Below are 13,032 nucleotides of genomic sequence, written 5' to 3'. Positions count from 1 at the left end.
TTTGTCCTTAACCTTTGACGTTTTGATTATTATGTGTGTTGGCATTGGCTTCTTTGGGTTCATCTTGTGTGGGGCTCTCTACTTTTCCTAGGCTTGTATGTTTATTTTCTTTGCAAGGTTTAGGAAAGTGTTTAGTCATTATTTCTTCAAATAGGTTTTCAATTCCTTGCTTGCTCTCTCTTCTACTGCTGGTACCCCTATGATATGAATGTTAATATCCTTGATATTGTCTAAGAAGTCCCTTAAAACAATGCTGAGTATGTTTTTCTTTTTTCTTCTTAGTGTTCTGATTGGGTATTTTCCACTATCTTGTCTTTTAGGTCACTGATTTGATGTGCTGCTTCATCTAAATTGTTACTGATTTCCTCAAGTGTATTTTTTTTTTCATTTCAGTTATTGTATTATTATTTTTGGCTGTTTCTTTATAGTTTCTATTTCCTTTTTTATGGTTTCTTGCTGTTTGTGAAATTCTTACTGAGTCCATCTGTTCTTCCCTTAAGTTCATTAGCATCCTTCTAACCAGTGTTTTGAACTCTGTGGTAGATTGCTTGTCTCCATTTTGTTTAATTCTTTTTCTAGAGTTTTGTCCTTCTTTTGTCATTTGGGACATTTTTTTTTAATCTCCTTATTTTGGCTGTCTCCTTCTGTTTGTACGTGGTGGGTAGGGCTTTTGCATCTCCCAGTTTGTCTTGGTAGGGTGGCCTTTGGTACATTAGAAGGTGTTCTGTGAGAATATGTCCAGTGTCACAGTCTTCCTGATCACCTGAGCTCATGTTCATGCTCATGTTCCAGGGACGTCCCTTTTATGGGTTGTTTCCACCCTCCCTCAATTGCTATTGGCACATCTGTGGGTGTGGTTGATCCTCAGGTTGACTGGCTGTGAGGGATGGCTGAGACTACAGCAGACATGCTGTTAGGTCGGGGCTGACTCCATAAGCTGGCCAGATGAGCTAGTTAGCAGGTTGGGTCTTAGGGAACCAGCAGAGTGGGGTGAAGGGTGTTCGCAGAGATTTAGCTCTTTCCTGTGCCAGACTGCCTAGGTGAAAGTACAGCTGAACAAAGGAACAGTGGTGTTTTGGGGTGCTTTTGTCCCCAGAGAGAGTTGCCCCAATTTTTGCCCCTACTGCCTCTCCCTGAACTTAGTCAATTTTGTTCTTCTCCATATGTCCTGTGTGCCTTTTGAGCTGGTGTCCATGCCCTGGAGCTTAGAGTGTGTAAGTTTTTGTGATGGCCCATTAAGAGTGCACATCTTAGTCTTCCACAGCCCTTTGTTTTTCTTGTATTAACATAACTTGTTTTCTCAGCCACATGTGGGGACTCCTCTTCCCAGTACTGATGCTTGTCCCCAGGGCTGGGGACATTGGGGTGGGGGTGGATCCTCTTGCTCTTCTGGGATGTCTGCAGCCCAGACATCCCTCCCTACTCTTATTACCTCACTGTGGGTGTGGGACTTGCCTGTTCTGTGGCTCTGCCCCTCCTAACAATCTTAATGTGACTTCTTCTTTATATCCTTATAGTTATAAGAATTCTGTCCAGCTGATCTGTGGGTGCTTCTCACTGATGGCTGTTGTATAATTTAGTTGTAATTTGCTGTGATCATGGGAGGAGCTGAGTACAGAGTTTCCTACTTAGCCATCCTGACCAGATGTCTCACAAGTGTGCTTTTTCAAATTAGGAAAAATTCCTAGAGAAAGAGAAACAAAATTAAAAATTTATTTTAATGCCTGGGGTGTATAATTTCTTTTTATTCACATTGAAATATTTTTATTCTTTTGAGACTTGAGCAATATTAACTCTGAATTGGGGGAAGGGGTATTAACACTAAGATTAGTTTATGATTCCCCTCCCCCTTTTACATTTCTGCTTTATTTATAAAATTAAGAATAAAAAGATGTTGTGCATGTTATTTAATACTCATTTTCATTAGACAGGATTTATAAATAGTAATTGGGAGATTTTTTAATAAAAGCAGAAGTATAAAAATGTGAGCAGTCTGGGCTGCATATGAGTTAATCTTGGTTTAGAAAATAGAAATGCAATGCTGCTCCAATTTATTTTTTCTTTACCTTTACTTTTCAAGTGGGTATAGAACTCTCATCCGAAGATAATCTTTAGAATTCAGTAGTTAAATATTTTTTAAGTATTCTGAGTTTTTTCTTTAACTTTTTTAAAAGGATTTTAATTATTTTTATAAAGAAGGAAAGGGAGAGAGAAAGAGAGGGAGAGAAACATTAGTGTATGATTGCCTCTTGTGTCCCCCTACTAGGGACTGGGCCTGCCCTGACTGGGATCGAGCCGGTGACCCTTTGGTTTGCCGACATTCAATCCACTGAGCCACACGAGCCAGGGCATAAAATTCAGTAGTTAAATATGATGATTGGTTCTACAAATCCATATGAATGAAATGTCAGAAAGGCAAAGCCTTTTCTTTCACTATAATGAGTGAGTGTAAACCCTGCTGAAATAGTCTAGGTAATTGTATTATAGCAATGTCAGTTTCCTTGCTTTAATAGTGCACTATATTCATTAAAGCTATAACCTTTGGGGGAAGCTGGGTAATGGGTACCCGTGACCTCTCTGACACTTTTGCAATTTCTTATGAGTCTGTAAATGGTTTAAAATAAAAAGCTTTTAAAAATCCATCCTTTAGGAGCAACTTGAAGAGCTGTGTTATATTATTGATGTGAATTCTTTAGTCATTAAATATAATGAGGTAGATTTGTGTGTACTAACATGGGAGGAGCAAGACCTGTGCTAGATTCTTGAGTAAAAAAGGCAAGTTGCAGCCCAATATGTATCACTATCCATTTTTGTAAAAGAACAATGTAAATCATGTTTTTACAACAAAGCTATGTATTCACAGGGTACAGACACAGGTTTAGAAAGATGAACACCACAATGTTAACATTGGCGACCCCTAGGGAGTAGGAGCTGGGAGGGAGGGTATTCACATTGTATTTGATGCACAGAAATATTTGAACTTTTGTCTGTAAGCATTTTTTATTTTTATATTTTTTAAAAAATTAAATATACAAATAAAGGACATGTAGGAGCCTAATGAATCTTCTAGTTCTTCTGTGTATCTGCAAACCAGTATGCTGAGTTGCAAATTTTTCAGTGTATTCTCTCAGCCAAAAAGACTTGTTTCTATCTCAGTCTGGTTTGAACTGTTATTTACCTTGTTTTTGCCAAAGATAATCAATCCCGTTACTGCTCAGAAAAAAATTAATAATCTCTAAGAGACCTGCCTGAGATCCATAATATTTGGCTCCCTGGACTCTTCTAAGTATTCCTATATGACAACAAAACTTTTTTGTTTTTAAGTTAAATTCTTGGATATACAATGTTTTTAATGTGTTTATTTCTTGTAAAAAAAAAAAAAGAACATTTTAAGCATTTGTTTGTCTAATGGCCAGAATATTTTGTCCATATGTTGGCATCTGCCCTAGTTCATCTTTTCAGAGGTGGTGAAGATGTCTCGTTTATTTACGAATGTTTTGTGTGTGTGTGCATGTTTGTGCACTCACGGGTATGAGAGAACAAGCCACAGGAGGGCATGGGTTTCTGTCTCATTTCCTTACTGCCCTGTCCTAGTGCCTATAATAGTAGCTGGTACATTAAAATTTTCCCATGAGTGATTATTTTATTTGTGTGTGTTGGGAGTATCAATGTGATACACAGTATCACATTGTCTCTTCTCACAGTATCTCTTATACACAGTATCTCTTCTCAGTCTTTTATAGGAACCACCTTGATAATGATCTTTAAGTATGACTTTTCAAATATAAATAATGAGTAGGCTAGGGAAGCCATTTGTGACATCAGTAATTCTATCATCAGTAGTTTTATCATTAGCTGAGGTGCTTGTGCCTGCAAGGAACAACCACCTAACTGGCCCTACAAAAACTATTCAGTGTGTTCTCTTGAATAAGAAGTGCAGGCCCTGGGCCAGCCAGGTTATGTCCATCTGTCTGTTTTGCTGTCCAGGTAGCAGCAAAGTGACTGAAGCCATTTCAGGCATCATATTCCTTTTTCTCACATGGCTGCACCCAGAGGCAGAAAGATGGGAGTCTCTAGTTCCTTGGTTTTTTGTGTAAGAACAAGGACATCTTTCCTTGAAGCCCCTGTCACAGCAGCTAGAAATGGGTTATGTGTCAATGTCTAAATCTACCAATGGTGGGGGAATGAGACCACTGTGATTGCTTTGTACCTGTATTTTTTGCCTAGCCTGTTTGGGCTGCCCTAGTTCACCTAGGGCTGCAGTAACAAAATACCACAAACTGGGCGACTTATAAACAACACATTTACTTTTCACAGTTCTGGAGGTTGAGAAATTGAAGATCAAGATGTTGTCAGTGTTTGGTAAGGGCCCACATTCTACTTCATAGATCACTATCTTTTTGCTGTGTCCCTATGTGGCAAAAGAGACAAAGGAACTTGTTTGGGTCACATTTATAAGGGCACAATTATCTTCATGAGAGCTCCATCCTCATTGTCTAATTACCTCTCAAAGACTCTACCTTCTGATACCTTGGTAGTTAGGTGACCATTCAGACCATAGCAGGCTGTCATAACAGACTGGGTGGCTTAAACAACAGAAATTTATTTTCTCATAGTTATGGAGGCTAAAATTCCAAGAACAAGGTGCCAGCAGAGTTGGTTTCTGATGAGGCTTTTCTGCTTAGCTTGTAGACCTTCTTTTTCTCACTGTGTCCTCACATGGTGTTTCCTGTGTACATGTGACTTCCTGATCATTTTTCCTTTTCTTATCAGGATACTGGTCCTATTGGATTAGGACCCCATTCTTATGACCTTCTAATATTAATTACCTCTTTAAAAGCCCTGTCTCCAAACATGGCCACATTTGGGGTTAGGACTTGAACTATGAATGGAAGTAGTGGGACATAATTTGGTCCATAATAGGACCCAACCAGATTATTTTTGGACAGGGACAGAAATATGAATAAAATCAGGGCTTTTGGGTGGTAGTACTAACACTATTTCCAAAGCCAGTTATCACCTTGATTACTCAGGCAACATAGAGGGACCCCGGAAAAGGTAATGCTGAACTAAGAAAGACTTGTTTTAATTTTTGACTTTGGGACCAGACTTAGATACAGATCTCATTTCTACTTAACTAGGAAGTGGTTTAACCTATCTGAGCTTTGGCTTCCTCTGCTGTAAAGGTAGAGATAATTTACGTAGACCTCCCAGGACTGTTATGAAGAGTAAATGACAAAGGTATGTGAAGTGTTTAGCCCAGGACCTGCTGTATGGTATGGTTAGTGGCCCTTGTCAATCAACTGCTCTTCTATTCTAGGGGTGACCTTTACTGTGCCATTCAAAATCTTCCCAAGCTACTACCCCAAAGAATACTTCTTCCATTGATTTTTTTTTTTTAAGAAAACAGGAGCTCTTTAAAACATGTAATTGTCTTAAGATAGGTCTAAAGCCATTAACAGTACTCCAATGAGTAAAACATTACCTTCCTTTTAGGGCAAAAAAATGCTTCAAAATTCGTGGAGTGGAAATGTAGTGAAGAGCATGGTCTTTGATGATAGATGGCCAAAGTCATATCCAGCTGGCATAGCTAGCTGTGTCACCTTGGCCAAAGCACGTCACTACTCTTTCGGTTTCTCATCTGTGAAATGAGAGAATAGAGAGCTTGCCTCATGGGTGGCCATGAGTGGTGAGGAGTCCAGTGCAAAGTGCTCCCCATGTGAAAAGTGGGTACCAAGTACTGGTCCAGTGTTTGTTTTACTGAGAATCCACTGGCACCAATAGGGAGGATACTGGGCAGTCATAGGAGAGATGGGGAGGAATTTCCATTCTCATCAGTGCATCTCTCATCATCCTTTAGTAGCCCTGCAGGGAGGATGGTACCACCTATATCATCTGCCTAAGGAAGGCCAAGGCTTAATGAAGTCAGATTACTGACTCAAGGTCTTGCTGTTGGTAGCTGGTAAGACAGTATTTGAACCTAAGTGTGCATGTTGCCAGGGTTCCAGCTCTTAACTACTCGCTATATGAAATACGAGAAAGAATATACTTTTTCCTTCCCATTCTCCTCATCTCTGCCAGGCAGTGAGAATTGTGGAAATGGGCATGAGGCTACATTTATTTTAGAGTATTACCTTGGAAATCTCTTTGTGAGAAGTTTGTTGTAGGTTCTCCAACCTGATGATTTTTTATTATTTTTAAAAATTATTAGGCTCTGCTAACTGAGATGATGGAGCGATGCAGAAAGCTAGGAAACAAGTGAGTATTTTAGAATTCATAAGTCATGAGTTGGAAATGGAGTTGGGTCCTGTTTTTTGAAATGGGCATGCATATGTGGGCAAGAGGGCCAACAAAGGGACAGGACAGCATGGAGGTCAAAAAGCTGGCATCCAGTGGCCTGCCTTCAGATACCTGAGTCTGTTCTCTCTTAGCTTTGTGAATTTGGATTACTTACTTGACATCTCTGTGCCCCATTTCTCCTTATTTGTAAAATGGGTTTAATAATTAATAGTCCTTTCCTCATGGGGCTGTGATGAAAATGAACTCTTATCTTCCTGTCTCTCCCTTTGGTGGTAGATATCTCTAAGTTACTATGTCCCTAGGTCCCAGGACAGTTCTTTTCATAAGAGAGGTGGATGGATATATGTTTGCAGCTTGGATCAATATTATTACTTAATTTTTAGTTTTATTCGTATACCAGCCTATTGAAGGTTCAGTTTACTTTTGTTTAAATGGATTTGATTGCCTTCTTATTTACCTGTCCATCCAACCATCCACCAATTTACCCATTGATCCTTTCATCAAGTGAATTTAACATTTATGAAGTTTCCAATATGCACAAGACACTATATTAGTCTCTAGAGCAGGGGTATCAAACTCATTTTCACCAGGGGCCACATCAGCCTCACAGTTGCCTTCAAAGGGCCGAATGCTATTTTAGGACTGTATAAATGTAACTACTCCTTAACAGTTAAACAAGAGCTTGGTGCTGCCACTGGGTATAAACAGGTACCCAGCTAGATAAAAAAAGGTAGACGGCCCCTGGGCCTTGTGTTTGCCACCTGTGCTCTAGAGGTTGTCTGTTTATTCTAGTGTTGCTGGTTTTTTTTCCCCAACCTTTAAAAAAGGACTGTCAGTCATCCTTTCCAGCAGCATAGGTTCTAAAATTAAAGTGACTTTTTAAAAAAGATTTTATTTTTATTTATTTTTAGAGAGAGGGGAAGGGTAGGAGAAAGAGAAGGAGAGAAAGAAACATCAATGCGTGGTTGCCTCTCATGTGCCCCTCACTGGGGACCTGGCCTACAACCCAGGCATGTGCCCTGACTGGGAATAAAACCAGCGACCCTTTGGTTTGCAGGTTGGCACTCAATCCACTGAGCCACGCCAGCCAGGGCTAAAGTGACTTTCTTAACAGGGAGCTCTGCTGATGTGGGCATGTGTGTCTTTCAGTGCCTTGCTGTTAAATTCTGTGATGTCTGCTTTCCGGGCCGAGTTCATCGCCACCAGGTCCATAGATTTCATTGGCATGATTAAAGAGTGCAATGAGGCTGGCTTCCCTAAGGTAGGCTCTTGACTTAATGCTCAACAGGAGGACAAATAGGCAGTATTTACCCGATATCTCCTGAGGTAGAGAGTCTGGTTTTAGAGCAGCTTGGGCCAACAGGAATACAAGACAAGAACAGGAAGGAAGATGAGTCTGAGATTGAGATTGTTAGACAAACGTAATTGCTGAATGTCAGGTCTCTTGCATGAATCCTAAATCTGTACAGTTAGCTCACTGTGAAGTATTTAGAAAAGAATTTGGTCTTACATCTCTAAAAATATATCTTCACTCATTATTTATAAAAAACTTCATCCAGCAGGATGTTATGACTCACAGATTAGACCAATACAACGAGCCAGCTCTTTATTTTTCCTTATCTATTTACCTTGTGAAGGTTTGTGGTAGAATTTCAGAAAGAAGTTGTTGGAAGATTAGCCCTGTGATGAGCTCAGTGTGACAGCCTTAAGCCCGAAGTTGTTCTGATTTTAAATGATCTCCAATATCATAATGGTTTTGTATTTTTCTTAGCATCTTCTCTTTCGCTCACTGGGGTTAAACTTGGCCTTGGCTGATCCTCCTGAGGGTGATCGACTTCAGATTCTCAATGAAGCTTGGAAAGTTATTACTAAATTGAAGAATCCACAGGTGGGTGACCGTTCTGACCTTAGATTGATTTCTTTTTGTCCAAGTTATGCAGTATATGCTTTCTTTTTAAAAAATTACCTAGGTAATTGTACCTATGTTTTTTATTTTTAAGAAATCAACTTCTTCAGTTGTATTATTTGTTAACCTATAATGGAGAACTGATAGCTTTAAAGATGTATTTCTCTGATTTTTGTATCCCAATTATTTCTTATTCTTAAGGCCCCAAGATGCACTAAGAGAGCAAAATTATAAATATTTGAAACTTTTAAAGACCTGTAACTTTGCAAACAACATCTAAAATGCAGCAGTCTGTAGTGTTTGGATTTGAATGTACCAGCCTAGTAGGATATTGTTAAACTAAGGTCAGTAGTCATGCCAGTAATTAGCAAAAGGGAATTCTCATTTTTGTCCCTTGAATGAAGACAGCTGAAACCTCTTTTTCCCCATACTTAGGCACAGGAAGTCTTGAGAAGACAGACCAACTGATATCAGTGCTATAATGCATGCAGTAACAGCCATCATGTTGTAGGTTTGGTTTTGTGCCTCACTGTTTTTATAGGCAACATGCCAGCAATTTATGTGGTTTTTGGTAGGGAAAGATTGTATTGGCTGTCTTTGTGGCTGCAGATCCAGCTGGATAAAACTTCACCATACCCTACACTGTTACTCTGCTGCTAATAGCATATCTTAGTCTATTCAGACTGCTATAACAGAATATGACATACCTGGATGCCTTATAAACAACAAATTTATTTCTCATAGTACTGGAGGATGAAGTCTGAGATCAGGGTGCCAGCTTGGTTGGATTCTGGTGAGGGCCCTCTTCTGGACTGCAGACTGCTAGCTTCTTCCCCTTACATGGCTGAAAGGGAGTGAGAGAGTTCTCTGGAGTCATCATTGTACCACCTCTATTCTTGAGGACTCCATCCTAATGGCCTAATCACCTCCTAAAGGCTCTACCACCTAAAACCATCACATAGCGGGTTAGGATTTCAGCATATACATTTTGGGGGGGCCACAAACACTTGGTCTGTAACATAGCGCATAACTGAATATAGATATGTAGCATTTGATACAGTCATTTATCAAGAAGGAAATATTAAAATGATCTCAATTTAAACCACTTGCTAATCACCATATTTACAATAGTATATTGAGGATAGTGGTATAATTTAGAAAAATTAGAAACAATTACAAAATTGTTTATCTAGGTTAGGTTTAGCAAAACTCTCACTAAACACCATCTGTTGGAATTTTTTATTTAATGTAATTCTGATTGACTAAATAAAACAGCTTATTAAGTATATTTAAATAAAAAAACCTCTGAACTTATGGTGCCTGTAGTTCAGTGTTTCAAAGCATCCTCACGTCAAAAGCCTATATTAGCAGTATTCTCCAGTCTTTAACTTCACATTCACCTTAGCATTCTAATTAGACCTTAGAATGTTCCTGGCTTTCTTGTGTGAGAGAGATAACTGGTTTCTCCAGAAACATTAAAATAAAGAACAAACTGACAGTAACCAGAAGAGAGGGGGGAGGAGATAATAAGGGAAAGAAGGGAAAGGGTCATCAAGGAACATGTATAAGGGACCCATGAACAGAGCCAAAGGGGGAAGAATTAAGGGTGGGGAGTGTGTATGTCTGTGTTTGGGGGGAATGGTGGGGGTAAAATTGGAGACATCTGTACTTGAACAACAATTAAATAAAAAAAAAAACAATATCTGTTTTTTTTACCTTTATAAACTCATGTTTTAGTCTGAATAAATACTAAAAGCCATATACCATGTGGTATGGTGATTGCTGTAATTGAATGTATGAATACAATGGTTCTTGAGTACAGATATACTAAAAAAAATAATATTCAATTCTTTGAGACATAAAAATGTCTCAATCTCAATCCACCGAGATGGGTGGGGTGGGGGAAAATGGTAGTGGGAAAATGGAGGCAACTGTGCTTGAACAACAATTTAAAAAAAGAAAGAGCTGGATTCTCCATTTCATCTTTCTTTTCCTTAAAGAGGAAAACAGGTACTTGCAGACTGTATTGTATCTTGGCTATTTTTTTTCTCCATTTGAATGTGTCCCAGAGTAGAGCAGGCAGTGTTAACAAGTTGGTCATTGGCATTTCTGTACCCATCTCATTGCTTCTTCATGGGTACCTCTTGTACTTGGATTTAAAACATAATTTCTTACCGGAAACCTCTATGCTTTCCTAACCTTTATACAACATATACACGTGACCCCTCTGTAGGGCAAATGGTTTATTTTTTAAAGGCAGGCAACCTATATTTTCTTAGAACATGCAAAAATCACATTTTAGGCAAAGCTGAAGTCTTCAACCAGATGTGCCATCAGTTTCTTCACTGAGGTGTGGTGAGGACCTTCCCACTGTCACTCGGATGCTTTTGAGCTTCCCAGTTTTTGTTTGTTTGTTTGTTTTATCCTGGCTGAGGTAGCAATTCTAGAATGAAATCTAATTAGTTTTGTCAACCAAAGTTTGTTGGTGTCAATTCAACACCAAAAGGAATCCCCAGTAGGTATAGTGAAGAAGGAAACTCTTCAGGGCAAACAGCTCAATTGTGATACAGCACAGCTGTGGAAACAGCACCTTGCCTGTTTGATGGCCCTGGGGCCAGGCGTCTCTCTGGCTGAACAATTTTGCTGTGTTCCCTGCTGGTCTCCTTCTCTTTGTTCAAGTGAAGTATCTTCCATGTTTCATCTTTAGTGTTTCATCTACTTGGGAAATATAATCTTTAGTCTTTGGTGGAAAGAGAAAGTGCACTCCCAGACTCAGGGGAAGCTGGAATATATGGACAGAAGTCCCCAGCCGGTCCCTGATTGGTCTGTCCTTAGGTGAATGAGGACTCCAGATTCTTGCTGTTTGGTCCAAACAGCTCTATGCTGATTGGTTAGAATGGAGCCACACTGGTTGACTGGAGCTGCATAGGTCTGAGTGGGTTAGGAAAGCCTCAGTCCTATTGGTTGAAATAGGATTCCTAGAACTCTTTTATAAAAGGCTGGCTCAGATGGCAGGAACACAGTGCAGGCAGGCAGTTCAATGCAGGCTTCTTCCTGAAGTGCAGTTTGTGTGAGAGGCCCCTGTGTAGAAATAGCTGCTAGGCTCTGTTTTTTAAATTTGAGCTCAGTTAGCCACCAGGAACCCTGCTTAGTAGATATCTTCTTTCTCACAGTTCAGTTTCAAGCAACTTATGTTTTTATTTAACTTCTCATGGTAAAATACAGGGTCTGGCACAAATAAAGCCCCTTCTTTATTACAAAATCATAAGCATGTGATTCTGTAACATAATATCATACTCAAGCACACCATATGACATTTTAGGTGAAATGTTTAAATTAAAACTATAAATTATTACACCCTTATTATTACCCTACCAACCACACTCAAGCAGGCCTTTCTTCTGCCAGACTCTGTATATCAGTGGGCCAGAGTTTTCTACAGATAAACCACTCTTGAAATTCCTGTCAATTGTCAGTTCTTTTAATTGTCACAGCCCTTGAAGGGATTTGTACATGATGAGCTTCTGCCATAAGGTCAACTGTGGTGTTCTTATTGTAGACATTTTTATTTGTTCTTTGTAGGACTACATTAATTGTGCCGAAGTGTGGATAGAGTATACCTGCAAGCATTTCACGGTATGTGTGGCTGTGGTATTGTTTTTGAAAGAATTACATTTGTTTAATGTTTTTAATAGTGAATACATCTAACGTAGACATTTTACAATAGTAACTACTCTTAATTCAGAAAAAGTTCATCCTTCATTGTATAGTGTGACAGAGCATTAATGTGTGTGCTATGACAAAAGTGTTCCCATGTAAATGCTGCATTGTGTAAAAATTTTTTCTACTATAAAATATGTTAAATGTTTATGTGCTAAAATGTACTGTCACTTTCCATGGGGTCTAGTAAGCAGCATTTCCCAAACATACTTGACTTGCATGCAATTATTTCTAAGTACACAAAGATATTTCTTTCCCAAGGCCCAGACTACAACCCTAGTTTGGGAAATAAGGGGCTTGTCAAAGAACAGATTTTAGAAAAATCTCTGGTAGATCTGGATTCAAATCCTATTTTCAGAGTTATTTGTTTCAAACAATTTTAAAAAATTCAAGTGTAGCAAGCATGCAGAAACATCATAAGTTTGCTGCCTAGTGAATCTTCACAAAATTCACCCATGTAATCATGGTCCAGATTAAGTAATAGGAAATAACTTTTCCCTACTCCTCAAAGTCCTTTGTGGTCCCCTTGAACTCATAGCCTCCAGCCTTTGGAAGTTAAAGGAAACCACCATTCTGGCCTCTAACTCCAGAAATTGGTTTTGCCTCATTTTGAGCATTGTATAAATGTAGTTCTGTTGATTTTCTTTCCTTTTTTCTAGTTTTTGTTTTATGTATTATAGAAATTACAAACTTACCTCTTTTAAATTCATCACCCAGAAATGATCATCTTATGACGCCTTGTTTATGTCCTTATTCCTTCTCCTGGATTATTTTGAAGTAAATCCCAGACATTGTATTTAATCTGTCAGTATTTCAGGACGTATCTTACCTATAAAATATAAAAATTCCTTTTTCTAAAGCAAAATCCCAATACATTAATCTAAAAAAGTTAATAATGCTTTAATGTCACTAAAAATTAGTTCAATGTTCAGAGTTCCCCAGTTGTCTTAGACATTTTTTATACTTTATTTGTTCAGTTAGGATTGAAATAAGGTTCATACATTTCAGTAGACTTCTTAGGATTCTTTTAATCTATAAGTTCTCTCTCCATCTTTTTCTTTTCTTCCTCCTTCTCTCTCCCCCTGTCCCCCTTTTTTTTTCCTGTG

General features: G+C 38.8%; 1 protein-coding gene across 4 annotated transcripts in view; it reads left to right on the top strand.

The window, feature by feature from the left end:
* VPS35L (VPS35 endosomal protein sorting factor like) overlaps window positions 1-13,032 on the top strand; it is a 157,991-nt gene that overhangs the window by 85,033 nt on the left and 59,926 nt on the right. For all 4 annotated transcript variants that reach the window (XM_045848853.1, XM_045848851.1, XM_045848854.1 and 1 more), the window contains 4 exons: window positions 6,212-6,258; window positions 7,450-7,561; window positions 8,072-8,188; window positions 11,789-11,842. In XM_045848853.1, coding sequence (XP_045704809.1) covers window positions 6,212-6,258; window positions 7,450-7,561; window positions 8,072-8,188; window positions 11,789-11,842 — 330 coding nt within the window. The remainder of the gene's footprint in view (window positions 1-6,211; window positions 6,259-7,449; window positions 7,562-8,071; window positions 8,189-11,788; window positions 11,843-13,032) is intronic.

Source organism: Phyllostomus hastatus, unplaced genomic scaffold (assembly GCF_019186645.2).
Source record: "Phyllostomus hastatus isolate PE091 unplaced genomic scaffold, TTU_PhHast_1.1 phas_contig_64, whole genome shotgun sequence".
Classification (NCBI taxonomy): Eukaryota; Metazoa; Chordata; class Mammalia; order Chiroptera; family Phyllostomidae; genus Phyllostomus; species Phyllostomus hastatus.
Note: the sequence above shows the minus strand (reverse complement) of the source record. Positions and strands in the feature narration are given on the sequence as shown.